This window comes from Phacochoerus africanus, chromosome 16 (assembly GCF_016906955.1).
Source record: "Phacochoerus africanus isolate WHEZ1 chromosome 16, ROS_Pafr_v1, whole genome shotgun sequence".
NCBI lineage: Eukaryota > Metazoa > Chordata > Mammalia > Artiodactyla > Suidae > Phacochoerus > Phacochoerus africanus.
Genome location: NC_062559.1, coordinates 19,402,275 through 19,429,527, shown reverse-complemented (window position 1 = coordinate 19,429,527; position 27,253 = coordinate 19,402,275). Strand labels below are relative to the sequence as shown.

The 27,253-nt window shown below is 49.7% G+C and overlaps 1 protein-coding gene and 1 non-coding gene across 2 annotated transcripts; both read left to right on the top strand.

The window, feature by feature from the left end:
- Positions 1–12: 12 nt before the first annotated feature.
- SMO (smoothened, frizzled class receptor) lies at positions 13–26,835 on the top strand. The gene is made up of 12 exons (XM_047763317.1): positions 13–359; positions 16,392–16,597; positions 17,328–17,537; positions 17,781–17,953; positions 18,574–18,793; positions 18,890–19,013; positions 20,780–20,872; positions 21,311–21,419; positions 23,746–23,931; positions 24,380–24,528; positions 24,951–25,085; positions 25,297–26,835. The coding sequence occupies exons 1-12, from the start codon at positions 26–28 to the stop codon at positions 25,707–25,709; spliced, it is 2,352 nt and encodes a 783-aa protein (XP_047619273.1). The 5' UTR covers positions 13–25; the 3' UTR covers positions 25,710–26,835.
- LOC125117828 (U6 spliceosomal RNA) lies at positions 2,249–2,350 on the top strand. The gene has a single exon (XR_007132736.1). It is a non-coding gene; the product is annotated as a U6 spliceosomal RNA (small nuclear RNA).
- Positions 26,836–27,253: the final 418 nt, after the last annotated feature.

Sequence of the window (27,253 nt, the reverse complement as noted above, 5' to 3'; positions counted from 1 at the left end):
TTCTGCTGAGTTGGCGGGTTTGGCCATGGCCGCTGCCCGCCTCGCACGGGGGCCGGAGCTCCTGCTCCTGGGGCTGCTGCTGCTGCTGGTGCTGCTGGGGGACCCGGGCTGGGGGGCGGCCTTGAGCGGGAACGCGACCTGGCCTGGGCCGCGGAGCGCGGGCGGGAGCGCGAGACGGAGCGCGGCGGTGACCGGCCCTCCGCCGCCGCTGAGCCACTGTGGCCGGGCCGCCCCCTGCGAGCCGCTGCGCTACAACGTGTGCCTGGGCTCGGCGCTGCCCTACGGGGCCACCTCCACGCTGCTGGCCGGGGACTCGGACTCCCAGGAGGAAGCGCACGGCAAGCTGGTGCTCTGGTCGGGTAAGTGCGCGGGAGCCGGAGCCCGAGGCTGAGGTGGTGGGATGCGGGGGTTCTTGGAAAGAATAGGCTCAGGCCTGAACTTTTGAGAGGGCGGGAGCCGCTCCCTGGAGAGGTGGAGGAACAGAGTCTGAAACTCTGGGAAGAGGCTGTGTACAGACTGGGACCCTCGGTGACGAGGAGGGAGGGCGAGGAAGTTGAGGAAGCGGGTCACAAAGGGCCTGAGCAGGGCGGGTTAGCAAAGGATGCGGGGGAATGAGGGGCCCGCGAGCGGGGAGCTCTGAGACACAGGAAAGGACGTTTTTTAAAAGAGCAGATGCTCCACCTAAGAGCCACTTGGGAAGCAGGGCCCTTGGGATTTCAAGGAGGTGTTTAGCCGTTGAAGAGACCGCTGGGAAATCGAAGTGGAGAGGGAAGAGCGAAAGATGGGGTAGAAGATTTAGGCTTTGAGGGAGAGGGTGGGGAAAAGAATTGAGTGAAATTTGCGAAGGAGAAGAAACCTCTGGTGATGAGTAATTAAAAGATAACTGGAAAGTGTCAGAAATTTTATTTTGGGAGACAGAAGTCCCGAGAACTGTCACCTTAACCTTGCTCTCACCAGAGAGTTCACAGTTTCCCCATCTGGAAAATGGGAACTTGGTTCCTTGTCTGAGTTGTGAGGGAATGAGACTCTCCGAACGATTATTCGTGGATTTTTTCGAAATTTGGATCTTCAGACTGGTCAGGGCTGCGGAAGGATACTTAGCTCTGGGATGTGGGAAGCGTGTGGATACTTCCATGGTGATCTGAAGTCCCGGAACCCTCACCTGGCCGGGCCTGAAAAACCAGACTGAACCCAAGCAGATCCTTCCTAGCAGTGTGGAGTGGGTTAGCCCCCCACCTGTCACTTTTCTGGGCTGGAGACCTGAGTAGGGCTTGGGAAGGGAACTGGCCTTGCCATCTCTTGCTCGTAGTGAATATGATTGCAAAATTGTCCTTGAAGAAGGAAATAAAAGCAAAAGCCATGGCGTCCGGAAGAACCACTCCCTGGTGCCGAAGTGGGGGGCCCAAGTCCTTCTGATCGAGGCCCCCAAAAAAAGAAAAAAAAAAGAAAAATCTGGTGAGAGACCTGACAACTTCCTTTTTTCGATAGGCCCTGGATGCCCCATATCTCGGTTCTGCTCCAAGGGCTAGTAAGGATACTGATGGGGGAGGCTGCCTGTCATTGTCAGCTTGGCCACTAGAGTTCCCAGAGCCTTTGCCCGATGTTGGACAAAGTTATGCCATTCTTGGCTTGTACAGATGCCAGAGGAAGATCTTGGGAGATGGCACTCATGGTGGAGCCACATCCTATGTTGGTATGAATTTCTAAAGTCAGCCTGTAGGGGAGTTCCCGTTGTGGCTCAGCGGAAACAAATCTGACTAGTATCCATGAGAGTGTAGGTTTGATCCCTGGTCTCACTCAGTGGGTTAAGGATCCGGCATTGCCGTGAGCTGTGGTGTAGGTTGCAGACGAGGCTTGGATCTGAACGTTGCTGTGGTGTAGGCCAGTGGCTACAGCTCCGGTTTGACCCCTGGCCTGGGAACCTCCATATGCCGCCAGTGTGGCCCTAAAAAGACACACACACACACACACACACACACACACACACACACAAAAAGCCTGTAGGCAGAAACCATGTGTAATCAACAGTAGCTGTGAAAAAATCCACATATGACCACAACATAAGGTCTATGTGATTCTTGCATACATTTACTCTTTTATGGTAATATATATAAATATGCAACATCTAGTAATATACAGTATATAAGAAGGGGCATACAGAAAATATAATTTTAGACTTTAAAGTTACATAAGTGCAAAAGAGCAGAAGAGTGAATAATAATAATAATAATAATAATAAAAGATCCTTGCTTCAGTAGAAACATATACTAAAATTGGAACGATACAGAAAAGATTAGCATGGCCCCTGCACAAGGATGACATGCATATTCATGAAGTATTCCACATTTTTAGGACATGATGGAAGATAATACGAGAAAAAGAATGGTGTATGTATGCATGACCGGGTCACTTTGCTGTATGGAAGAAATTGACAGAATATTGTAAATCAATTATACTTTAATTTTAAAAATTAAAAAAATAAATAAAAGAACACGGGCATTCCCATGTGGCTAATTGGGTTAAGCATCCAGTGTTGTTAATGCGCTGACTCAGGTTGCTGCTATGGCACAGGTTCGATCCCTGGCCTTAGGACTTCTGCATGCTGGGGATGTGGCCAAAAAAGAAAAGAACAAAAAGAAAGGTATCAACAAGGTGCCTTTGAGTTTAGGAGCCAGCTATATGGAAAAATCTAAATGTCTCAGCATGAGGAGTTCCTGTTGTGGTGCAGCAGAAATGAATCTGACTGGTAACTGTGAGGTTGCAGGTTTGATCCCTGGCCTCGCTCAGTGGATTAAGGAGCGTGGCTGTAAGCTGTGGTGTAGGTCGCAGACACGGCTCAGATTCTTCATTGCTGTGGCTGTGGTGTGGGCTGGCAGCTGTAGCTCCAATTTGACCCTTAGCCTGGCTACCTCCATGTGCCGAGGGTGTGGCCCTAAATAGCAAAAAAAAAAAAAAAAAAAAAAAAAAAAGAAAAGAAAGAAAGAAAGAAAAGAAGGAAAAAGTCTCAGCACTAGAATCTCACCTAGTTCTCAGTTGCTCACACTATGAGAGGCTATTCTTTCTCTCTCTGTCTCTCTCATTTATTTTCCAGTAGCCCACAGTTAAGTCCTTTCAAGTTAAATGTGTGTGTGATGCTGCCCTTCTGTAGTTACTGTCAAGTCAGGGAGGAGGAAGGGTATGAACCTCTTTCTAGCCCTGAGAGCAGCTGCTGAGCAGGCAGGAGTGGTTTTGGCAGGAAAGTTTAGGAGTTTGAACCATCCTCTAGGTGTGTAGGTTTGAACCTCACTAGCTGTGGCTCTGGAGGGGCAGGGGCCTGCAGGGGTGCCAGCACTGAGCCCCGGTCCTTAGTTCACTCTGAGCTCTCCTCAGCTGTCACCCTTCACCCCTTAGCCCATTCCCATTTGTGTTTGTGTTCTGGCTGTTCTCTTTCTGCATCTGGACCTTGCGTTGGACTGTACATGAAGTAGGGCCAGAAGCAAGTGTTGATTTGAGCTGGATCATTGGGTAGAGTGAAGCCAAGCCAAGTCTGAGGACCTCAGATAAACCTTCAGCTGGGAGTTCTGGCTGGTGATTCACCCTGTCCTGAGCTGGTGGTCTTGCTTTGGCATCGACATGGTCAGTAGCATCGGGCTGTTGGAGGTGTTTTTGTGGGTGAAGGATGGAGATGTTTCAGGTTGTCTTCATCTGTAAGCTTGTGAAGGTAGAGGCCTTTTTTTTTTTTTTTTTTTTTTCACTTTTTCAAAAGTTTCAGTTCTGGGCATTCCCAATGTGGCTCAACGGTTAATGAACCCAACTAGCATCCATGAGGACTCGGGTTCAATCCCTGGCCTCGCTCAGTGGGTTAAGGATCCGGTGTTGCTGTGAGCTGTGGTATAGGTCGCAGACACGGCTTGGATCTGGTGCTGCTGTGGCTCTGGCATAGGCTGGCGGCTGCAGCTCCATTTCGATCCCTGGCCTGGGAACTTCCATATGCCACGTTTGTGGCCCTAAAAAGAAAAAAAACTCTCAGTTCTGAGGTCACTCATTCATTCAGTTAGGTATTGGGTGCTTGTTACATGTCATCCTGGATCAGGTTCTGGGCAGATAAAGATGAAGTTTTCAGGCAGGATCCCTGCTGTCAAGGGGAAGGCAGAAAAGTAAATAGGCTTTAGTGATATCTATGAGCGGTATTGTGATCAGGTATGATGCTGAAGGAACACAAATGACTTTGGGAAACAACGGAAGACCCCTCCAGAAGAACTGACATTTAACCCACCACTTGAGAAATAAGTAGGAATTACCGGGACCAAGGAAAGTTCGTCGGGGGGGAGGGATAAGAGGATTTAGGATACACAAAAGTGTAAAAGTGGGAGGACTTGGTACTTATTAGGAAATACAAGAATTTCAGGAGTCCCCTGGCGGCTCAGCAGGTTAAGGATCCAGTGTTACCACTGCTGTGGCTTGGATTCTATCCCTGACCCTGGAACTTCTGCATGCTGTGGGCACTGCCAAAAAAAAAAAAGAAAATTAGTAGAGCTGGATCAAAGCATGTGAAGGTTAGAATTATAAGAGATAAGACCCAGAGAATTAGAAAATAAAGGCATTCATTCATACCCCATGGTAGGAAGTTTGGTTGTTATCTAGAAGGTAAGGAGCCACTGCAGGCTTTTAAGTAAGAGAGAGTTGACATCATATTTGCATTTTAGAAAGGTCTCTGAGTTCTGTGTGAAGAAGCCACAGAAGGAGGGAAACCTGGAGGTTTGCTTGTTTAAAGGATGACTGCAGTAAGTGGTCCAAGTGAGAGGTGATGGTGGTCAGGACCCGGGTAACAATCTGGAGGAAGTGGACAGATTCTCAGTTTTCAGAAGTAGAACCAATGGGACTTGCTGATGAGCGAGGAGGAGGAGGATCCAGGTTTCAGGCTTGGATGGAAGATACCATTCCCTTTCACTAAGCTGGAGATTGCAAGAGGAAGAGGTTTAGGAAGAAAGTATGGGTGAGGAGTTCCCTGGTGACCTGGTGGTTAAGGATCTGGTGTTGTCACTATTGTGGCTCAGGTCACTGCTGTGGTATGGGTTTGATACCTGGCCTGGGAACTTCTGCATGCTGCAGGTGCAGCCAAAAAAAGAGAGACAAGTATGGGTTCGTTCTGGCCATGTGAATTAGAGGCACTCATTGCACATCTATGTGGAGGTTCCCGGCAGATCTGGAATAGGAGTTGCTGAAGAAAGGTGGCCAGGAGTTCCTCCTGTTGTGGCTCAGCGGTTAATGAACCCGACTAGTATCCATGAGGACATGGGTTTGATCCCTGGCGTTGCCGTGAGCTGTGGCTGTGGCATAGGCCAGCAGCTACAGCTCCAATTCGACCCCTAGCCTGGGAACTTCCATATGCCACGGGTGGTGCAGCCTTAAAAAAAAAAAAAGAAAGAAAAAGAAAAGAAAGGTGGGAGTTCCCTTCGTGGCTCAGTAGTTAACGAATCCGACTAGGTTGAGGCTTCGATCCCTGGCCTTGCTCAGTGGATTAAGGATCCGGCGTTGCTGTGAGCTGTGGTGTAGGCTGGCAGCTGTAGCTCCGATTAGACCCTTAGCCTGGGAACCTCCATATGCTGTGGGTGCGGCCCTAGAAAAGACAAAAGACAAAAAAAGAAAAGAAAAGAAAAGAAAGGTGGCCAGTATGTGCTTCCTCAGCTTAGATAGCTGAGCCTTTGGAAGCATGGCCATCAAGTGAGGAAGTTGATAGCTCAGTTTCTAGGTTGATGTAGAACTCAGGTCGGTCCCTCCTCTATCTCTTTTTTGTCTTTTTTTGTCTTTTCAGGGCCTCACCCACAGCATATGGAGGTTCCCAGGCAAGGGGTTGAATTGGAGCTGTAGCCACCGGCCTATACCACAGCCACAGCAATGCCAGATCCAAGCCACGTCTGCAATCTACACCACAGTTCATGGCAACACCTGATCCTTAACCCACTGAGCAAGGTCAGGGATCGAACCTGTGTCCTCATGGATACTAGTTGGGTTCATTAACCACTGAGCCACAGTGGGAACTCCTGACTTGGAACTCTCTGGACTTGGGCTTCTTCAGGCATTCAGCATCTTTCTTCAGGATAGCTGGAAATGTCTCCTCTCAGGCATTCCAAGCTTACCAGACAAACATACTATCTGGGCCATGGTCCACCTTTGGCCAGATCTGGTTGGTTTGGTAAATGAGGTAAGAAAGCAGAGAGACCTGCGGCTGGCGAGGGAAATATGTCCCTGAGAGCCAGCACGTAGCTTCTTTGACCACTGCTATGCTCTGTGTGCACACAGGGCTGTGTGGCTGGTCCTCCAGCCAGGGACAGCCCATGGGAAAGAGCAGGAGAAGCGGGAAGGAATTTCTCATGTGCCTTGAGCTCAGACATGCAGTTGAGAGATTAAGAGGGGGGTCTCTTGTTGGTGAACATGGGTTATTTGTAGGGGCAGATCTGGAAGCATTTCCTTAGAGCTGTTCCCAGACCTGGCTGATGATTAGAATCAGTTTAAAAATATATTTTGGAAAGTATAAAAATACAGAAAAACACCCATGGGCCTAAGTTTTCATTTTTGCTTTTTAAACTTTTTAATTGTGAAAGGTAGCATGCATAAATAAAGTGCACAAGACCCAGAGGTGCTAAATAAACAACTATAAAGTGACCCCTGAGTTAAGAACAAGCTGATGGTGCCCCCCACCCCCCAGGAGCTCCATTTTTGTCTTTTCCAATCACATCCCCTTCTTCCTCTTTTAGAATTAACTATTACCCTGATGTTTTTATAATCACTTCCTCTTTCCTCTATGGTTTTCTGTCTAGTTTTAGAATCCCTAAACAGTATATTTCAGTTTTGCATGTTTTTGAACTTGATACAAATGGAGTCATGCTGTGTCTATTCTGTTATGGCTGGTTTCTTTGGCTCTACATATTTTGTAAGATTCATTCATGTCGTTGCAGTTCTTTTTCATTGCTGAATAGTATTCCACTGTAGAATATATCACAATTTATTTATCCATTTTGTTGTTAAACATTTAAGTTGTCTCCAGTTTTTTGCTACTGTGAATAACATTGCTGTGAGCATTCTTTTCTGTACATCCTGGTGCACCCAGGACCAGTTTCTCTAGGTACCTACTGAGAGGAATGGAATTGCTAGGGGATAGGGTATACATACCCAGCTTTGCTAAATAATGCCAGACAGTATTTCAAAGTAGTTGTACCAGCTTCTACCCCTCACTATTCCTGTAGAAGAGTTACCATTGCTCAATGTGATTCCCAACACTTGGTATTGTCAGCCTTTTACATTTTTAGCGGTCTAGTAAATATATTGCGATGTGTATTTGTGGTTTTAATTTGCATTCCCCTGATTACTAGCGAGGTTAAGCCCCATTTCAAGTGTTTACTGTCCTTTGGGATTTCTTCTTTTGGGAAGCGTCTGGTCAGATCTTTGGTCCATTTTTCTATAGGGCTACTGTCATTTTTGTAAGATTTGTAGTTCTTTATATCTGCTAGATATGAGTCCCTTATTGGTTGATACATATTAAAATATTTTCTATTCTCTTGCTTGCCTTTTCATTCTCTTAGCATCTTCTGTTGAAGAGAAGTTCTGAACTTTATGGTAGTAATTTATCAATCTTTTTATGTTTAGTGCTTATTGTGTCTTATTTTGAAAAGTCCTTTCATACATAATTTTTTTTTGTCTTTTTGCTATTTCTTTGGGCTGCTCCCTTGGCATATGGAGGTTCCCAGGCTAGGGGTCGAATCGGAGCCATAGCCACCAGCCTACGCCAGAGCCACAGCAACGCGGGATCCGAGCCGCGTCTGCAACCTACACCACAGCTCATGGCAACGCCTGATCGTTAACCCACTGAGCAAGGTCAGGGACCGAACCCGCAACCTTATGGTTCCTAGTCAGATTCGTTAACCACTGCGCCACGACGGGAACTCCCTTACACAAATTTATGAATTTATTCTCTTGTGTTATATTCCCCCAAATGTAGACTCTTCTTTCACATTAGGTATATAATTCACCTGGACTTTATTTTTTAAAACTCCAGTTTCATATATATTGTCTCAATATCATTTGTTAAAAAGAATATCATTTCTCCACTGCTCCACCATAAGTCAAGTGTGCAAATATATTTTTGTTGCTGGGATCTTTATTCTGTAGTATAGGTCTATTTGTCTATGTCTTGCCAAGATTATACCGTCTTAATTATCATATCTTTGTAGTGTGATTCTTTACCTTCTTTGAGCTATGAACCTTTTTGGCAGTCTGGTAAAACCTATGGGCCCCTTCTCGGTATAACAGTTTTTTTTTGGGGGGGTGGGGGGGCCACACCTATGGCATATGGAAGTTCCTGGGCCAGAGACCAAACCTGAGCCACAGCAATGACCTGAGCTGCTGCAGTGACCGTGCTAGATCCTTCACCAGCTGAGCCACCCAGGCTCAGTTTAATAGTTTTTAATTGATAAAGTAAAACACATAAGATTGAAAGGAAGCATATAAGATTACAAAGGAAATGAATTATATTGAAATGTGGCTATCAAATATTAAAAAATCAAGTTTTGATCTAATATATATGCGCTTCTTTATCAGTACACTAAATAAGATATAGTCTGGTTTTAATAGCCACAATAATATCGAGGCAGTAATAATATTTTGAGATATCTAACAAAAATATCTGATTGCCGTCAAAGCCACAGGCAATGCTAACATTACTGTGGTTTGTTACTCACATTCGTAATTGAAGAAAGACTAAATTTCAGTCAGATATTTTTTTCCCATCTGAGTTCATAGACCCCTAAATTCTCTCCAAGAATCCTTTGTGAACTTTAGGCTAACCTCTACCTTATGTTATGGCAATATCTAATAGACATTCTGGGCTATTCTTGACCCTTTGTCTTTTAATATGAAAATATTTATTGGTGGTTTCAATTGGAATTACATTGAGTATACAGATTGATTTGAAAAAAGACATCTTTACAATATTGAGTCTTCTAATGATTTTATTATTTATTTCTGTCTATTTAGATCTTCAACTTACTCAATATTACAGTTTTCTGCTAAGAGTTCTTAAATATTATTTGGTAGATTTATTCCGATACTTGATGTATTTTATGCTGTTATAAAATGGTGCCTTTGCATTTCATTTTCTGTTTGTTGATGGTGTATAGAAATATGATTGGTTTTGAGTCCAGTAAACTAGCTAAATTTATACTGCAGACCTAGTCATCTCATTTGGTAATAAGGATTTTCGTTTCTCCCTTTTCAAGCCGTGTATCTTCATCTTTATTGCCTTACTGCCCTGCTTAAGGCCTCCAGTACATTGTTAAATGGAAGTGATAATAGTGGCAGCATCCTTCATCCTTGGCTTTTTCCGCATCCTAAAGAGAAAGCTTTTCACTTGTTGCATAGCACAGGGAACTCTCCCTCATATTGTGTGATAATCTGTATGGGAAGAGAATCTGAAAAAGGGTAGGGGTGTGTGTGTGTGTGTGTGTGTGTGTGTGTGTGTATAACTGGACCACTTTGTTGTACAACAGAAATTATCACGACATCCTTTTTTTTTTAATTAAAAAAAATTTTTTTTGTCGTTTAGGGCCACACCCGTGTCATATGGAGGTTCCCAGGCTAAGGGTTCAATCAGAGCTGTAGCCGCTGGCCTGTGCCAGAGCCACAGCAACACCAGATCCGAGCCACATCTGCGACCTACACCACAGCTCACGGCAATGCTGGATCCTTAACCCACTGAGCGAGGCCAGGGATCAAACCCACGTCCTCATGGATACTAGTCAGGTTCGCTAACCACTGAGCCATGGCGGGAACTCCTATCACAGCATTCTACATCAAATATACTTCAATAAAACTTTAACAAATGAAAAAAATAGAGAAAGCTTTTCTTGCTTTCACCATTTAATATGATGTTTAGTGTAGATTTCTTGTAGTTATGTTTTATCAGATTAAGGAAGTTTTCTTCTATTCCTAATTTTCCAATAATTATTATTTTTCCAATTGTTATTATTCTTGGAGGTCCCGTTGTGGCTCAGCAGTAACGAAACCAACTAGTATCCATGAGGACTCCGGTTCCATCCTGGGCCTCGCTCAGTGGGTTAAGGATCCGGCCTTGCCAGGAGCTGTAGTGTAGGTTGCAGATTTGGCTCAGATCTGGTGCTGCTGTGGCTGTGGTGTAGGCCAGCAACTGCAGTTCCAATTCTACCCCTAGCCTGGGAACCTCCATATGCAGAGGGTCCGGCCCTAAAAAGACACACAAAAATACCCCCAAACCCAAGTTATTATTATTTCTTTTTAGGGTCACACCTAAAAAGAATTTTAACATATGGAATTTCCCGGGCTAGGGGTTGAATTGGAGCTGCAGCTGCCGGCCTCGCCACAACCATGGCAACATTGGATCTGAGCCCCATTTGCGACTTTACGATGCAGCTTATGGCAACATCAGAACCTTAACCCACTGAGCAAGGCCAGGGATGGAACCTGCGACACTGAGCACAATGAGAACTCCTCAATTATTATTTTTATCATGGATGGATGTTGAAATTTTTCTTGGTGGTGTCCACATCACGTGGAAGTTCAGGCTCAGGGATCAAACCGCACCACAGCAGCCGCTGCAATGACAACGCTAGATACTTAACTTACTGCACCACAGTGGGAACCTCTCCCCAAGTCCTTCTCCCCCACCCCCACCTTTTAAAAAGTTTTATTGGGAGTTTCTGTCTTGGCTCAGTGGAAACAAATCTGACTAGTATCCATGAGGACGCAGGTTCCATCCCTGGCCTCGCTCGGTGGGTTAAGGATCTGGCACTGCTGTGAGCTGTGGTGTAGGTCAAAGATACTGCTCAGATCTGGCATTGCTGTGGTGTGGGCCGGCAGCTGCAGTTCCAACTCGACCCTTAACTTGGGAACCTCCATATACTGGCAGGTGCAGCCCTGAAAAGACAAAAATAAATAAATAAATAAATAAAATAAAAAGTTTTATTGACGTATAGTTGATTTATGTGTTGTGAAATTCCTTTTTAAGTTTAAAATGTCATGAATTTTTTTTTTGTCCTTTGTCTTTTTAGGGCCACACCTGAGGCACATGAAGGTCTCCAGGCTAGAGGTCTAATCAGAGCTACAGCTGCCAACCTATGCCCCAGCCACAGCAACGCCAGATCCGAGCTGCATCTGAGACCTACACCACAGCTTAGGGCAATGCCGGATCTTTAATCCACTGAGCAAGGCCAGTGATCAAACCTACATCCTTATGGATGCTCGTTGGGTTCATAACCTTCCAAGCCACAGCGGGAACTCCCAATGTGTGGTATTTTATTTAGTAGGTCTCTTATTGATGGGGTATACATTAAGGATGTTTCTACACTTTCTATTGCAACAATGCTGCAATGAATAATCTTACATACAATCTTTGTGAATGATTAGGTGGAATTGCTAGTATAATATTTGACAGCTAAAGTCAAATGATCTCCAGGAGTGTTGACTGATTTTTATTTCTACTGAAAACATTCAAAAATACAAGTTTCCCCCACACTTGCCGATATAGTATGCTCAAATGTTTTGGTCTTTATCCCTCTAAAGGTTAAAACATTATATGTCATTATAGTTTTGTTTTTTGTTTTTTTTTTCGGTCTTTTTTTTTTTAGGGTGCACCTGCAGCAGCATATGGAAGTTCCCAAGTTAGGGGTTGAATCAGCGCTGTAGCTGCTGGCGTACACCACAGCCTCAGCATTGTGGGATCCAAATCGAGTCTGTGACCTACACCACAGCTCATGGCAATTCTGAATCCTTAACCCACTGAGCAAGGCCAGGGATTGAACCTGTGTCCTCATGGATGCTAGTCAGATTCGTTTCTCTGAGCCATGATGGGAACTCCTGTCATTGTAGTTTTATTTCACGTTTTTTTTTTTGTCTTTTGTTTTTTTAGGGCCACACCCACGCATGCGGAGATTCCCAGGCTGAAGGTTGAATCGGAGCTGCCTACACCAGAGCCACAGCAATGCCAGACCTGAGCCGCGTCTGCTACCCACACCACAGCTCAAATAAATCGAATAAATCCTTATTTCGCATTTATTAAGAGTGGGACTGAGTATCTCTTCATAGTTTTACTTTTTTTGGCTGTACCCGTGGCTTGTGGAAGTTCCCGGACCAGGGATTGAACCTATGCCACAGCAGCAACCCAAACCGCTGCAGTGACAATGCTGTATCCTTAGCCTGCTATACCTCAAGAGAACTCCTCTTTATGTTTTTTTTTTTTTTGCCCCCCACCCTCTTTATGTTTTTAAAGGTCATTTGTATTTTCTGTGTGTACTCTGTTGTTTGTCATTGCCTAATTTTCTATAGGACTATGGATTTCTTATTGATTTGGGAGAACTTTATGTGTATAAAGAAATTAATTCTTTACCTGTGATATGTATTGGAAATAAATTTTCTCAGGGTAGTGTTTTTCTTACAATCCTGTTTGTTTTTTACCCTACTAAATTTGTCTATTTTTCTGAAGTCTTTTCTGTAAATCTTCTACTTCATAACTTCTAGTTTTTGCGCCATACTTCAGAAGGCTTTCTCCATTCTAAGGGTTTTTTTTTTTTTTAATTTTTTAAGAAACATTTTCCATTTTTTTTCTAGCACTCTAGTTTTAAAAAATAATGTAGTTATTGTTTGGAGTTCCCTCGTGATGCAGTGGGTTAAGGATCCAATGTTGTCACTGCAGCAGCTCAGGTCACTGATACGGTGTAGGTTCGGTCCCTGGCCCAGGAACTTCCATATGCCATGGATGTGGCCAAAAAAAAAATAATAATGTAGTTATTTTTGATTCTTCTGGAATTTATTTTTATGTAAGCTATGGGGTAAGGAGCCAACTTAGTTTTTCCTAGATGCCTCCTCAATTGTCTTTTAAGATTCATTTATTTATTTATGATTTTTATTTTTTTCCATTATAGCTGGTTTACAGTGTTCTGTCCATTTTCTACTATACAGCAAGGTGACCCAGTCACACATACACCTATGCATTCCTTTTTCTCACATTTTCATGCTCCGTCACAAGGGACTAGATATCGTTCCCAGTGCTGTAGACCAGGATCTCATTGCTTATCTATCCCAAAGGCAGTAGTTTGCAAGATTTCTTCAATAGTCTATCTTTTCCTTGAGGAATTTTTATTTTTATTTTTTTATTGTTATTATTATTTTTTTGTCTTTTCCAGGGCCACACCCGTGGCATATGGAGGTTCCCAGGCTAGGGGTCTAATTGGAGCCTACGCCACAGCCACAGCCACAGCAGCGCGGGATCCGAGTTGCATCTGCGACCTACACTACCGCTCACAGCAACGCCGGATCCTTAACCCACTGGGTGAGGCCAGGGATCGAACCCGCAACCTCATGGTTCCTAGTCGGATTCGTTAACTACTGAGCCATGAAGGGAACTCCCTTGAGGAGTTTTTAAAGTACAAAACAATATTTAAAATGAGAAAAAAAGAAAAACAATTTACACATTTTAAAAAGCTGGTCATTGCCACAAACATCACAAAATCCAGAAAAATAACACAATATCGTGTGTGTGTTCTAGTTATTATTGTTATATTGCAAACCACTCTGAAATTTGGTGGCTTAAAACAAGAACCATTCTTTTGTTCATGAATCTGCAGTCTGGGTAGCGCTTGGCAGAGATGGCTTGTTTCTGTTCCCTGATATCTGTGGCTTTCACTGGGATAACTGGAAAAACCCAGCATCTCTTTCTCTTTCTTCTTCTGGTCCCAGAGCCTCCCTAGCAGGACAGCCTCTGGATAGTTGGTTTTATTACATGGCCACTGGTGTTCGAAGAACGAGTGTTCCAAGAGACCAGGCAAAAGCCAAACGGCTTCTTCTATACTCTCCAGGCGCGAGGGTCTGGGAACATCATTTTTACCACGTGTTAGTGATGGAGCAAGTCGCGAAGGCCAGCCCGTATTCCACGACATCGACCACCTGCCTATTGCTCCTCTAAAATACATTTTACCCTGGGGCGCTCCTTCCCATTTACATCCGGTAAAATCCACCTTTTCGTTGCTGTCACAGTTCTGAGTTCAGACAAACGCATGGAGTTGTGGATCCAGCAAATCGTATGCAAGGTAGAGAGCAGTCCCATCACCCCGAATGTTCCCTTGTGCTGGCCCTTGGTAGGCAAACTCCTCTCCTGCCTCACCCCTGGCAGCCAAGGCTGTGTTCTCTGTTCACACCCTGTCAGACTTTTGGGGTTCTCCATCCAGAGCGATAAGGGTCCCCCAGGTGATTCTGATGTGAGTCAGGTCTGGGATTCCTCCCCCGAGGACATTGCTTCTTCAAGTGAGAGGAACTTGGTCTACACTCCGGGATGGGCTTCGTCTGGTGAGAGCTGGCAGTGGCCAGAGGCCTCAGTGAAGCAGAGCAGCAAGGACTATTTCTTCCTCCCCACTCCTCCCCGCCCTGTTCGTTGTTTGTTCGTTCTTTCCTTCTTTCTCTGTCTTTTTAGGGCCGCACCCACAGCATATGGAAGTTCCCCGGCTGGGGTTCAAATCTACCTGTAGCCGCCAGCCTACACCACAGCCACCGCAACACAGGATCCGAGCTGTGTCTGCGACCCACACCACAGCTCATGGCAACACTGGATCCCCAACCCACTGAGTGAGGCCAGGGATCGAACCCGAGTTCTCATGGATAACTAGTTGAGTTCGTTACCACTGAGCCACAACGGGAACTCCAACAACGACTATTTCTTGAGCCCTTACTGTATGACATATGCTGTGCTAAGCACACTTGACCTGTTATCTCACTCTGCACCACAGTTCCACGGGGGTAAATCTGTTATCCTCATTTCACAGATGAGAAAACTGAGGCTAGAGAGAGATAAAGTAATTTTTTTTTTTTTTTAGGACCACACCCATGGCACATGGAAGCTTCCAGGCTAGGGGTCAAATCGGAGGTACAGCTGCAGGCCTACACCACAGCCACAGCAACATGGGATCGGAGCTATGTCTGCGACCTATACCACCGGATCCCCGACCCACTGACTGAGGCCAGGGATCTGACCCGCACCCTCATGGATACTAGTCAGATGCGTTTCCGCTTCGCCACAACAGGAACTCCCCAAAGTAATTTGCTCAAGATCACACAGCCAGGAAAGGGCAGAGCCAAGATCTGGACTCAGGCAGGCTAATGGCAGTGTCCCTGCTCCTAATCCCTCTGCTATATTGCCTCCCTCCCCTAAAGGGCAGGTACCTGCCCGCACCACTCCCAGCCTGGACAGTCACCCATGCTGGCCTCACACGCCCTCAGAAGCTTCTCCTAATACAACTTCTTGTTTGGGAACTAGGTGTTCCGGAAGCAGGGATTCAGGCAGGGCAAAGGAGGCAGAGTGCTGAGTGAGCCCAGCCAGGGGAAGCAGAGTAGAGGCTGGGGGTGGGGGCAGGCAGGGTGCTGGGAGACCTCCATCTGTTTTCATCTTGCTGACAACGCCTTTCCTCCCCCTGCGCTGGACACAGCCTCCTCTGTTTCTCTCCATCTGATTTCCTGCTTCCTCCTCTGGCTTTGGAGGACCTGGCTCCCCCGACTACCTCTTCTTAAGCTCCTACCTGTTCTCTATCTCACCTCAGCTTGGTAAGAGGAACAGGGTCCTGGGGTCTGGGCAGAGGGAGACACCTCCTTGTTCTGATGTGTGGGTCCTGTGGGGGTGGGGCCCCCAGCCCTCCTTCCCGTGGACTGTAAAGATTTTAAGACTCCCCCCAAAAAGGTAAAAGGTCCATCCACCTGGGGTCCTCAGCCACGGGGGCTAACATTCTCTAGCAGGGCATTTGGAAAGGGCAGTTTTTAGAAAACCCTAATGGAACTGTAATATACATCCAGAAAGTGTATATTTTCACAAGGTAAATACACCCACGTGACCAGTATCAGATCAAGAAATAGATTGTCATTAGCACCTCAGCCGCTCCTCTTCAAGTCTCTTCTAATCCCCACCCCGGAGTGGGAGGGGTAGGGGAGCATTTTTTGGTTGTCACCAGGACTTAGGAGTTCTGTTGGCATTTAATGGGCAGGGACTAGGGATGCTAAATGTCCTGCAGTACATGGGACAGTCCTGCAGCATAAAGAATCTTTTGCTGAAAGTTCTCTTATGGCTCAGCTGGTTAAGGATCTGGTGGCTCTGGTTTACAGCTGTGGCATGGGTTCCATCCCTGGCCTGGAAACCTCTGCATGCTGCAGGCACTGCCAAAAAAAAAAAAAAAAATGTCCTGCCCAAATGCCCTGCTGAGAAATTCTGTGCCTCGCAGTTCTGAGCAGTCATGGCCTGCAGCGTGGCAAAGAGAGGCGCCTTAGGCCTGGGGAATAGCTGTGTCTGTGGCCCAGCGTGAGGAAGGGACTTGGCTGTAACGTGTCCCCACTGTTGCTACCCCCAGGCCTCCGGAACGCCCCCCGCTGCTGGGCAGTGATCCAGCCTCTGCTGTGTGCCGTGTACATGCCCAAGTGCGAGAACGACCGGGTGGAGCTGCCCAGCCGCACCCTCTGCCAGGCCACCCGAGGCCCCTGTGCCATCGTGGAGAGGGAGCGGGGCTGGCCCGACTTCCTGCGCTGCACCCCCGACCACTTCCCTGAGGGCTGCCCGGTGAGTGCTCTGTGGGGCAGGGTCTGGGCCGGGCAGGACCAGGTACAGGAGAGAGCCCAGCAGGAGGCAGGGCTGGGGCAGGGGAGCCCAGAGTCTACAGGGAGATCCTGAGTCTACAGCCACAGCGTCAGCAGGTCACGGACTCCAACTGAAGCTCGCTGACGGCACCAGTCCATCAGGGATTATTTATCTATTTATAAAAGATTTTTGAGCACCCGCTCTGCTAGATGTTAGGGGGTTACAGGCGTCATGGATCACAGGACCCTATCCACAGGAAGTTCATCGTGTATTTCGGGAGTCAAGGGGTTCACTGTAAAACCGCTGGAGAACCCAAGACAGAGATGTGATCTAGTTCTGGGTGGTGAAAGAGAGAGCATTAATGATAACAGCAATGATGCCATAACCCTAATTATTTTTATCTGCTACCTTCCAAATGCCATTATAGGCATCTTACACCTTATATTTATTTAACCCTTAGACCACACCATGAGGTAGGTATTGCTAGCTCATACAGCAGGAAACTGAGCTAACAGAGAGGTCAAATAATTTGCCCGGGGCTGCAGAGTCATTGGGAAGACGGAGATTCAGATCCTGGCAGGTCGTCTGCAGCGCCTGTGTTCTCAGCCTCTCAGCCACGCGCCCCCCGACCCCCCGTGCCTCTTATTAAACCAAAGGTGGCCCCGAGCCTACTGCCTCCCTTGGCACGCTCCTCTCCCCCTCTCCTTGCCAGAATGAGGTGCAGAACATCAAGTTCAACAGTTCAGGTCAATGCGAGGCCCCCTTGGTTCGGACCGACAACCCCAAGAGCTGGTACGAGGATGTGGAGGGCTGCGGGATCCAGTGCCAGAACCCGCTCTTCACCGAGGCCGAGCACCAGGACATGCACAGCTACATCGCGGCCTTCGGGGCCGTCACGGGCCTCTGCACGCTCTTCACCCTGGTCAGCCGAGGGCAGGCCCGGGGGTGGCGGGGTCGGGGGAGTGGCGGGGCCCAGGACCCTCGGCCAGCCTGTCAAGTAGGAAGGGGGGCGATGGTCAGTGAGCGAGGCTGGGCTCTGGGAGTGGGGCGAGGAGGCCTTGGCAGGGTCTCCGGGGAAGGGTGGGGATAAGATGGGTTGGGGGTTCAGATAAGGGCAGCAGAATAACCCTAACCTCACAGAACGGGCCCCACTTCTGTCTTCCAGGCCACCTTTGTGGCTGACTGGCGGAATTCCAATCGCTACCCTGCTGTCATTCTCTTCTACGTCAATGCCTGTTTCTTCGTGGGCAGCATTGGCTGGCTGGCCCAGTTCATGGACGGTGCCCGCCGGGAGATCGTCTGCCGCGCTGATGGCACCATGAGGCTTGGGGAGCCCACGTAGGTGCCTTGGGGACCCCGAGGGGTGGGCGAGGGGAGGAGGCTGACATGTCTTTTCCATAAAAGGGGCAGGTTGGATGTGAAGTGGAGATTTCAATGTAGGATTCAGCGCTGCCTCGTTGCACCCAAGGTCTCCAGCGTTAGCTCCTGGATTGTGACTGTTCAAAGGGGCATCTTCCACCTCCTTTTTACTCCTGGCCCGAGTCCAGTCTGCAAGCCCTGACTCCTAGGGGAACTCCAGACCTTAGAAGTCAAGGACGGGGGTGGGAGTTCCCGTCATGGCTCAGCAGTTAACAAACCCGACTAGGATCCATAAGGATGCGGGTTTGATCCCTGGCCTTGCTCAGTGGGTTAAGGATCCAGCGTTGCTGTGAGCTGTGGTATAGGTCGAAGATGTGGCTCGGATCCCGTGTTGCTGTGGCTGTGGTGTAGGCTGATGGCTACAGCTCCGATTTGATCCCTAGCCTGGGAACCTTCATAAACTGCAAGTGCAGCCCTAAAATAGCAAAAAAAAAAAAAAAAAAGAAAGAAAGAAAGAAAAAAGAAAAAAAAAGAAGTCAAGGGCTGGTGTCAGGCTGGCACAATGACCACCCCAAGTGACACCTCACATGTCTGCGCAGCTCTAACGAGACACTGTCCTGCGTCATCATCTTTGTCATCGTGTACTACGCCCTGATGGCTGGTGTCGTCTGGTTTGTGGTCCTCACTTATGCTTGGCACACCTCCTTCAAAGCCCTGGGGACCACCTACCAGCCTCTCTCGGGCAAGACCTCCTACTTCCACCTGCTCACGTGGTCACTCCCCTTTGTCCTCACTGTGGCCATCCTTGCTGTGGCCCAGGTATAGTGACTGGTGGGGGGGGACTGAGTGGGGTGGGCTTGGGAGAGGGGAGCAGTGACAGATTCTACCCCCCACCCCCACCCCTTCCTGTCACAGGTGGATGGGGACTCCGTGAGTGGCATCTGTTTTGTGGGCTATAAGAACTACCGATACCGTGCTGGCTTTGTGCTGGCCCCAATCGGCCTGGTGCTGGTTGTGGGCGGTTACTTCCTCATCCGAGGTGAGTCAGGACCAGAACTGGTGGGGCAGCAGGATGTGCTGAGCACCCGCTCTGTGTAAGTAGGAGCCAGGACCTGCCGGCCCTGCTGCCCTTGCCTTGGGGCCTTGGCCAGCTTACCCAGGGCTTTGGGGCAAAGTGGAAGGTAGGCAGACACAGCATCATAGCCCTTGGTGTGGGGCAGCACCTTTGTGTGGGTCAGAAAAATACTCTCCTGACTCTGGGCCTTGTGCCAGGGCTCACGGCTTGAGCAGAGCTTGTGCTGGGTTCCAGCCCCTGCCCAGCACTGGCCAGATGCCCTTGTGTGATGAACACTCCGAGGAACCTACCCTGTCCCCGTAGGCCAACTGGGGGGCCTTTGCTCACATGTGCGCCCCGAATCTATATACCCGCTCAGTCTTTGGAGCTTGGCTTCTCGTCCTTTCTGCCCACAGTGTACGCGTGCAAACACACACACACACACACACACACACACAAACACACAGAGTTTACACAACATGCACAGATTCTGTTCCCTCATTTCCCTGTCTCAATCTGCCACCTCCACAATAAGCCTCTGTATCTCAGCTCATTTTTGTTGAGTTTTCTTTGTAAACTTCCTCAGCACTGTCAGCCATCTGTTCAGCCCACCTCTTCTCCCTCTTTTTGGCAGTGGCCAGGCCTCTGATTTATGTTTTCTATCCGTGCTATCCTGTATGGTAGCCACTGGCCTCGTGTGTTGAAACTAGTCCAGACTGAGATGTGTCATGAGTATAAAATACACAGAGACTCAGCGCTCACAAAAGTAAACTATCTCATTAACAACTTGTACAGATTGCCATGTTGAAATGATAGTGTCATAAACAATGATATATATTGTTTAGACATTCCTGCTGTGGCCCAATGGGATCAGCTGTGTCTCTGCAGTGCTGGGACACAGGTTCGACCCCCAGCACCATGGATTAAGGATCCTGCGCTACCACAGCTTCGGCATGCATAGGTTGCAACTGTGGCTCAGCTTGGATCTGATCCCTGGCCTGGGAACTCCATAGGCTGCCAGTGGCCATAAAAAACATACACAAGAGTTCCGGTTGTGGCTCAGCAGAAACGAACCCAACTAGGATTCATGAGGATATGGTTCGATCCCTGGCCTCACTCAGTGGGTTAAGGATCCAGTGTTGCCATGAGCTGCGGCATAGGTGGCAGACATAGCTTGGATCTGGCGTTGCCGTGGCTGTGGCATAGGCCAGCAGCTGTAGCTCCGATTAGATCTCTAGCCTGGGAACTTCCATATGCTGTGAGTGCAGCCCTAAAAAGCAAAAAATAAATAAATAAAATAAAACGCACACACAAAACTAATGATATATTTTTTATAAAATACATTAGTTTCATTTGTGTGTTTTTACTTTTTTAAGGTGGCTTCTAGAAAATTTGAGGTTATACACATGGCTCATATTGTATTTCTATTGGCCAGCACTGTCCTAGAGTTTCTTATGCCTCTTCCATCATAAGAGCTTTCACCTGGCTGCCTTACTTGGTGGGGGGGAGGGTGTCGCACTAGGACTGAGGCATCTTTTGTCTCAACTGTCCATCTGTGCTGTGCCCCAGGCTTTCCATGGCACGTCTGCCATCGGCTGTGTTCCAGTGTCTCCGGTTCCCAAGCTTTAAATTAGCACAGGAGTCACCAGTCCCGGGATGCCAGGGCCATGGCACCCTCCCCTGCCACAGACCCATCCCTCCCAGGAGAGGGGCCTGGCCCTCGCTAATGTCTGCCGTCTCCCTCCGTTCAGGGGTCATGACCCTGTTCTCCATCAAGAGCAACCACCCTGGGCTGCTGAGCGAGAAGGCAGCCAGCAAGATCAACGAGACCATGCTGCGCCTGGGTGAGAGGGCCGGCCCCGCACCGCACCCCCGAGGGAGGGTCTTGGGGGCCGCAGTACACTGTGCGGCAAGTTAGCAGCGAGGAAGGCAAGACAGGGCTGTGTGTGTGTGTGTGTGTGTGTGTGTGTGTGTGTGTGTGTGGTGGTAACAACAGCTCAAAAGAGAAGGTAGCATCCTTCTCAAGTGGAAGAATTCAAGTTCATGTCAACAAGGCTTCCTCATACCCACTTCCCTCCCACTGCCCCCGCCCCGAGTGGCCTCAAGTGCCCCCAAATCTTGCCTTATTTTGGAGAATACAGCTCTTGAACTGAGCCCAGCTTGAGTTCACCCCAGACTCAGCCGTCCTTCAGGCCCTGGGGGGGTGAGTACCGCCCTCTCCACTGCCGCTTCCACACCTGGGATTGGTGACACCCCATCTCCTCCCGCCCGTCCCTCCACAGGCATTTTTGGCTTCCTGGCCTTTGGCTTTGTGCTCATCACTTTCAGCTGCCACTTCTACGACTTCTTCAACCAGGCTGAGTGGGAGCGCAGCTTCCGGGACTACGTGCTGTGAGTGGGGGCCTGGGGGCTTGGGGCCCACAGTGGCGGGAGCTGGAGACGACCCTCCTCTGCCATCCAGCAGGGGTCTGCCAGGTCCCTGCCTCAGCAGCAGGAGGCACAGCCCAACTGCCAGTCTTGCTTTGGGTGCTTAAGCTGTTAGTTGCTCTGTAATTTGCAAACAGCCCTCAGTCCCTCCTTAACTCCGCCCTTCCCCCTGCTCCCCAAAGCTGTCTGACTGGCGCATTTGTAACTGTTAGGCCATCATGTTTTGGCTTCTCTGACCGACCCTGTGTTGGCCACAGAAGTTGCTCTCTGCTTCTCATGTACTCTTTTTTTTTTTTTAGGGCCGCACCAGAGGCATATGGAGATTCCTAGGCTAGGAGTCCAATTGGAGCTAAAGCTGCCAGCCTACACCACAGCCACAGCCACACGGGATCTGAACCACATCTGCGACCTACACCACAGCTCACAGCAACAGCAACGCCAGATCCTTAACCCACTGAGTGATATCAGGGATTGAACCCGCAACCTCATGGTTCCTAGTCAGATTCATTTCTGCTGTGCCATGACGGGAACTCCATCATGTACTCTTTTTTAAAAAAATTTTTTATTATAGTTGATTTATAGTGTTCTGTCAATTTCTGCTGTACAGCAAAGTGGCCCAGTTATACATTTATATACATTCTTTTTTTCACATTATCTCCCATCATGTTCCATTACAAGTGATTGGATATAGTTCCCGGTGCTATGCAGCAGAATCTCATTGCTTATGGACTCCAGATGCAGGAGTTTGCACCTACTCATGTACTCTTAGAGAGCTTATTGCAAATGCCTGCACAGAAGTAGTTACCCCTTGGAGTTTCTGTCATGACTCAGTGGTTAACGAATCCCACTAGTATCCATGAGCACGCAGGTTTGATCCCTGGCCTTGCTCAGTGGGTCAGGGATCCATCGTTGTCATGAGCTGTGGTGTGGGTCGAAGATGCAGTTCGGATCCCGAGTTGCTGTGGCTGTGGCGTAGGCCGGCAGCTATAGCTCCGATTGGACCCCTAGCCTGGGAACCTCCATATGTTGCGAGTGTGGCCCTTAAAAAAAAAAAAAAAAGACATAGTTACTCCTCTGCAATAGGTCAACAACCCACTAATGCTTTCTAGTTTTGCCTGTGCTCTTTTTCTGTCAGAATGAGGATGAATCTGAGAGGGTAAGGTATCTCAGCTGCTTAAAGAAGTGCAGCATCTACCCATACCAGGAATAGTAGTTAAAATGCTCATTAAAATCCTGAATGCTTGGAGATCCTGTCGTGGCACGGTGGTTAAAGAATCCAACTAGGAACCATGAGGTTGCGAGTTCGATCCCTGGCCTTGATCAGTGGGTTAAGGATCCGGCTTTGCTGTGAGCTGTGGTGTAGGTTGCAGATGCGGCTTGGATCCCGAGTTGCTGTGGCTCTGGTGTAGGCCGGTGGCTGCAGCTCCAGTTCGACCCCTAGTCTGGGAATCTCCATATGCTGCAGGAGCGGCCCTAGAAAAGGCAAAAAGACAAAAAAAAAAGTCCTGACTGCTTCAGATTCTTTCTTTTTTTTTTTCTTTGTTTTTTAGAGCCTCACCCGTGGCATATGGAAGTTCCCAGGCTAGGGGGTGAATCAGAGCTACAGCTGCTGGCCTACACCACAGCTCACAGCAGTGCAGGATCCTTAACCCACTGAGCGAGGCCAGGGATCAAACCCGCATCCACATGGATCCTAGTTGTGTTTGTTAACTGCTGAGCCATGCAAGGAACTCACCAGATTCTTTCTTCTTCTTCTTCTTTTTTTTTTTTTTTGTCATTTTTGCTATTTCTTGGGCCGCTCCTGCGGCATATGGAGGTTCCCAGGTTAGGGGTCGAATCAGAGCTGTAGCCGCCAGCCTACACCAGGGCCACAGCAATGAGGGATCCAAGCCATGTCTGCGACCTACACCACAGCTCAAGGCAATGCTGGATTCTTAACCCACTGAGCAAGGCCAGGGATCAAACCCGAAACCTCATGGTTCCTAGTCGGATTCGTTAACCACTGAGCCACAATGGGAACTCCCAGATTCTTTCTTAAAGCCTCCAGTTTTTCGTGCAGGAAGCTTTAAACCACAGTGATGCCTGGGTTCCTCCCCCAGAGATTTGACGTACCCGTCTCGGGTGCGGCCCAGACAGGAGTCATTAAAGGCACCCAGGTGACTCTAATGATCACCCAGGATTGCAAGTCTGTGCTGTGGGCTTCGCTCTTTCTAAAGCCTTTGGATTTTCTGTCTGGCACCCACCCAGGAGACCCAAGAAAGCCTCACCTGTCTACTACCCTTCGCCTCAGGTGCCAGGCCAATGTGACCATCGGGCTGCCCACCAAGAAGCCCATCCCTGACTGTGAGATCAAGAATCGCCCTAGCCTCCTGGTGGAGAAGATCAACCTATTTGCCATGTTTGGAACCGGCATTGCCATGAGCACCTGGGTCTGGACCAAGGCCACACTGCTCATCTGGAGACGCACCTGGTGCAGGTGGGGTCAGCATGAACCCATCCTGACCCTGCTGCCTTGCTCTCTCAGCCTAGGCATCCTTTAGGCTGTGTCTGGACTCACCTGTCCCAGCACAGCCTTGGCCTGCCCTGAGCCCAGGAAAGCACCTTTTTCTGCGGCTCACCACTGCCCCCTGGTGGCACCTCCTGTCTTTGGGCGGATGGGCCCAGGGCTGAGCCCGCTCCCAGAGTCTATAATGAGTGGAGTGATTGGAGAATTCGGCTCTGGAGTCTGGCAATCTAGCCCCCGCCCCCGCCCCCGCCCCCTTTTTTTTTTTTTTTTTTGCAGAGAGGCCGTCTACCCTTCAGGGTCCTTGGGGCCTTGAGGCCCTCTGCAGGCTGCTTCCCTGGATGCAGCGGATTCGCTGGTCTTTTGCAAGATTTGAGGGGAAGCAGCGGCTCCCCCACGCCTCCACCCTTTCTGTCCTCAGGTTGACCGGGCAGAGTGATGACGAGCCCAAACGGATAAAGAAGAGCAAGATGATTGCCAAGGCCTTCTCCAAGCGGCGCGAGCTGCTGCAGAACCCAGGCCAGGAGCTCTCCTTCAGCATGCACACCGTCTCCCACGACGGGCCTGTGGGTGAGCTTCCGGCCTCGCCTTCTCTGGAGCCCCTTCCCTCCCCGGGCTGTTTCGAGGGCTGTGAGGCTTGGCGCTCCCTCCTCTCGCTCATGTCTTGGGTTCTCCTCTCGTGCCCCCTCGTCCCGGCCACTCTCCCCTCTCTGTTCCCGCCCTCCGGTCCGCTTGCTGGTGCTTTGGTTCCAAAGAATTCATCTCCCTCGTCAGCATCCTTCTTCTCCAGCTGTTCTCCTTGGGCTGGAGGAATTCCAGGCTGGATTTCTGGCTTCTGGGAGCCCCTCTCTTTAGGGTGGGGGCGGTTTTTCTGTGCCAAGTCCAGTGGGAGCCGTGGGCGGGGGGAGGCGAACGGTGCAGGACGCGGGAGGAGCGGCCCCAGGAGGCACTGAGCCGTCAGGGTACCTGATCCTTTCCTTCCATCCCCACAGCGGGTTTGGCCTTTGACCTCAACGAGCCCTCGGCCGATGTGTCTTCTGCCTGGGCCCAGCATGTCACCAAGATGGTGGCCCGGAGAGGAGCCATCCTGCCCCAGGATGTGTCTGTCACCCCCGTGGCAACTCCAGGTATGGAGTTCCTGCGCCCGTAGGCAGATGGGGGACACGAAGCCTAGAGGTTTCTGGCACTGGAGCACGAAGGGGTGCCAGCGGGGGAGGGGGAGACCCTGGAGGACCTAAAGTCTGGGTTCCGGAGCTCAAAGAGTAGGGATCCCAGGAGAAAAGGGGTGCTGTAGACAGAGCGAGGGTCCCAGGCTCATGCTCTCTCTCCCACTGCCAGTGCCCCCGGAGGAAAAAGCCAATCTCTGGCTGGTTGAGGCAGAGATCTCCCCGGAGCTGGAGAAGCGCCTGGGCCGGAGGAAGAAGCGGAGGAAGAGGAAGAAGGAGGTGTGCCCGCTGGTGCCGCCCCCTGAGCCCCACCACCCGGCCCCGGGCCCCGCGCCCACCTCCAGCGCTGTCCCTCGACTGCCGCAGCTGCCCCGGCAGAAGTGCCTGGTGGCCGCAGCGGCCTGGGGAGCTGGGGAATCCTGCCGACAGGGAACCTGGACCCTGGTCTCCCACCCCTTCTGCCCAGAGCCCAGCGCCCCAGCCCCCATGGCCTGGGCGCAGGGCCGCCGGCAGGGGCTGGGGCCCATTCACTCCCGCACCAACCTGATGGAGGCAGAACTCATGGACGCAGACTCGGACTTCTGAGCCTGGAGAGCAGGACCTGGGACAAGAAGGAGGAACAAATACGTTCCGAGGCTCATCTTCCTCCCTGAGGGTGCTTCCCCAGGGTCTGCTCTTCCAGAGAACCCGAGGGCCCAGCGGCCCCCCCCCCCCCCCCAGGAGAGTTTCTCGTGTCTGGCTCTCGCAGCAGGACTGTGGGAAAGAGCCCTGCCGTTGCCACCCATAGGCCTCACCCCTGGCCAGGCCCTGGAGCTCAGGGTCCTTGTTTCTGCCCCAGCAGCTGGAGCCTGGCTGGCAGCATCTATCTCCAACAGGAGTCATGGGGTATGTAGAGCTTCTGGTGGGCCAGAAAAGGTGGAAGCAGTGGTGGCGGTACAGGGAATTGGCGGTGGTGGCCAGGGAGGCAGCCAAGCCCATGTCTGGCAGGTAAGGGCTGGCTGCCCTTTTCTGTGCTGGGGGTGCCCTTCCCTGGCACTCGCAGACCCAAAGTGTTGATTGTGCCATTAGCCCTTTGTCCAAGTGGGGATGGAGCTCCCTCCTCCCTTTCCGGGGTGTTTGTGGGGTGGGTATGCCCATGCCCACGGGGCTGTAACCTCTCAGTGTCCAGCCGGCTCCACCCCAGGCCAGTAACCCACCCTGTGTTTTCCTGCACCCCCTTTCCCCATTTCAGTTCAACCAGGCCACCCTCTCCTGTTTCCTGTTTGTTGACGATGACCCAGAATTACAGCATTTTCTGTCTCCCACCCCCACCCCTTTACTGCTGGCCTCCCCTCTCCAGGTGGGAGACAGGTTCAGCTAAAGCTATAGCGCCGGGTGTGGTATAGAAGCCGTGAGTCCCGGGGAGCCTCTGGGCCACCAAGAGATACGTGCTCGCTCTTCCTCTTTCTCTGTCCAGTGGGGGGTGGATCCTCTGACTTGAGGGGCTACACTGGGAAGCTGCTAACGCTTCAGCCAAGCAGGAGAGCTTCCTTCAACTTCCACAACCAGTGGGTGAAGGGATTCCCACCTCCCATAACCCCCACCCAAGTTCCCAAGGCCCCAGTTTCAAGCACCAGACAGCAGGAAGCCTTAGCAGCTGGCCGGGTTCCAGATCAGTGGGTAGGGATAGGGAGACGAAGCATACACAGTAAATAAAAGGTTTTTGTATAAACTCTGAGTCTGCTGCTTTCCAGAGGCCCCTATCTTGACCTCACTATCTGCTTGGTCCTGATCTCATTTTTCTCCCACATCCTCCTCGGGCTGTTCTGGAAGGCCACGAGCTTGGTGCCGATGAGGTCACGACTGACAGATGTTAAGCTGATGTCAGCTTGATGTGCTGGCCGTCCTTCCTGGCCAGTTGGCTCTATTTATGGACAGAAGCTCCGGCCACAGCTGCCTCACTGCACATTGATCATGAGTGGGCAAGAACACACAGCTTGTTCCTGAGGTGATGACTGGAAGCAAGTGTCCCCTGCCGGGGAGTGTAGATGGGCAATCTTGGGCCCCTCTCTGGGACCTCTTGCCTCTACAAGAGATGTCTGTGAAACCAGGTGCATTTTTTTTTTTTTTTTGCCTTTTAGGGCTGCACC

Coding starts and splice junctions, on each gene's coding strand:
- SMO (XM_047763317.1), top strand. CDS start 26: ATGGCCGCTGCCCGCCTCGCACGGGGGCCGGAGCTCCTGCTCCTGGGG. Junction 17,954..18,573: donor ATGAGGCTTGGGGAGCCCAC/GTAGGTGCCTTG, acceptor ATGTCTGCGCAG/CTCTAACGAGACACTGTCCT. Junction 24,529..24,950: donor CTCCCACGACGGGCCTGTGG/GTGAGCTTCCGG, acceptor CCATCCCCACAG/CGGGTTTGGCCTTTGACCTC.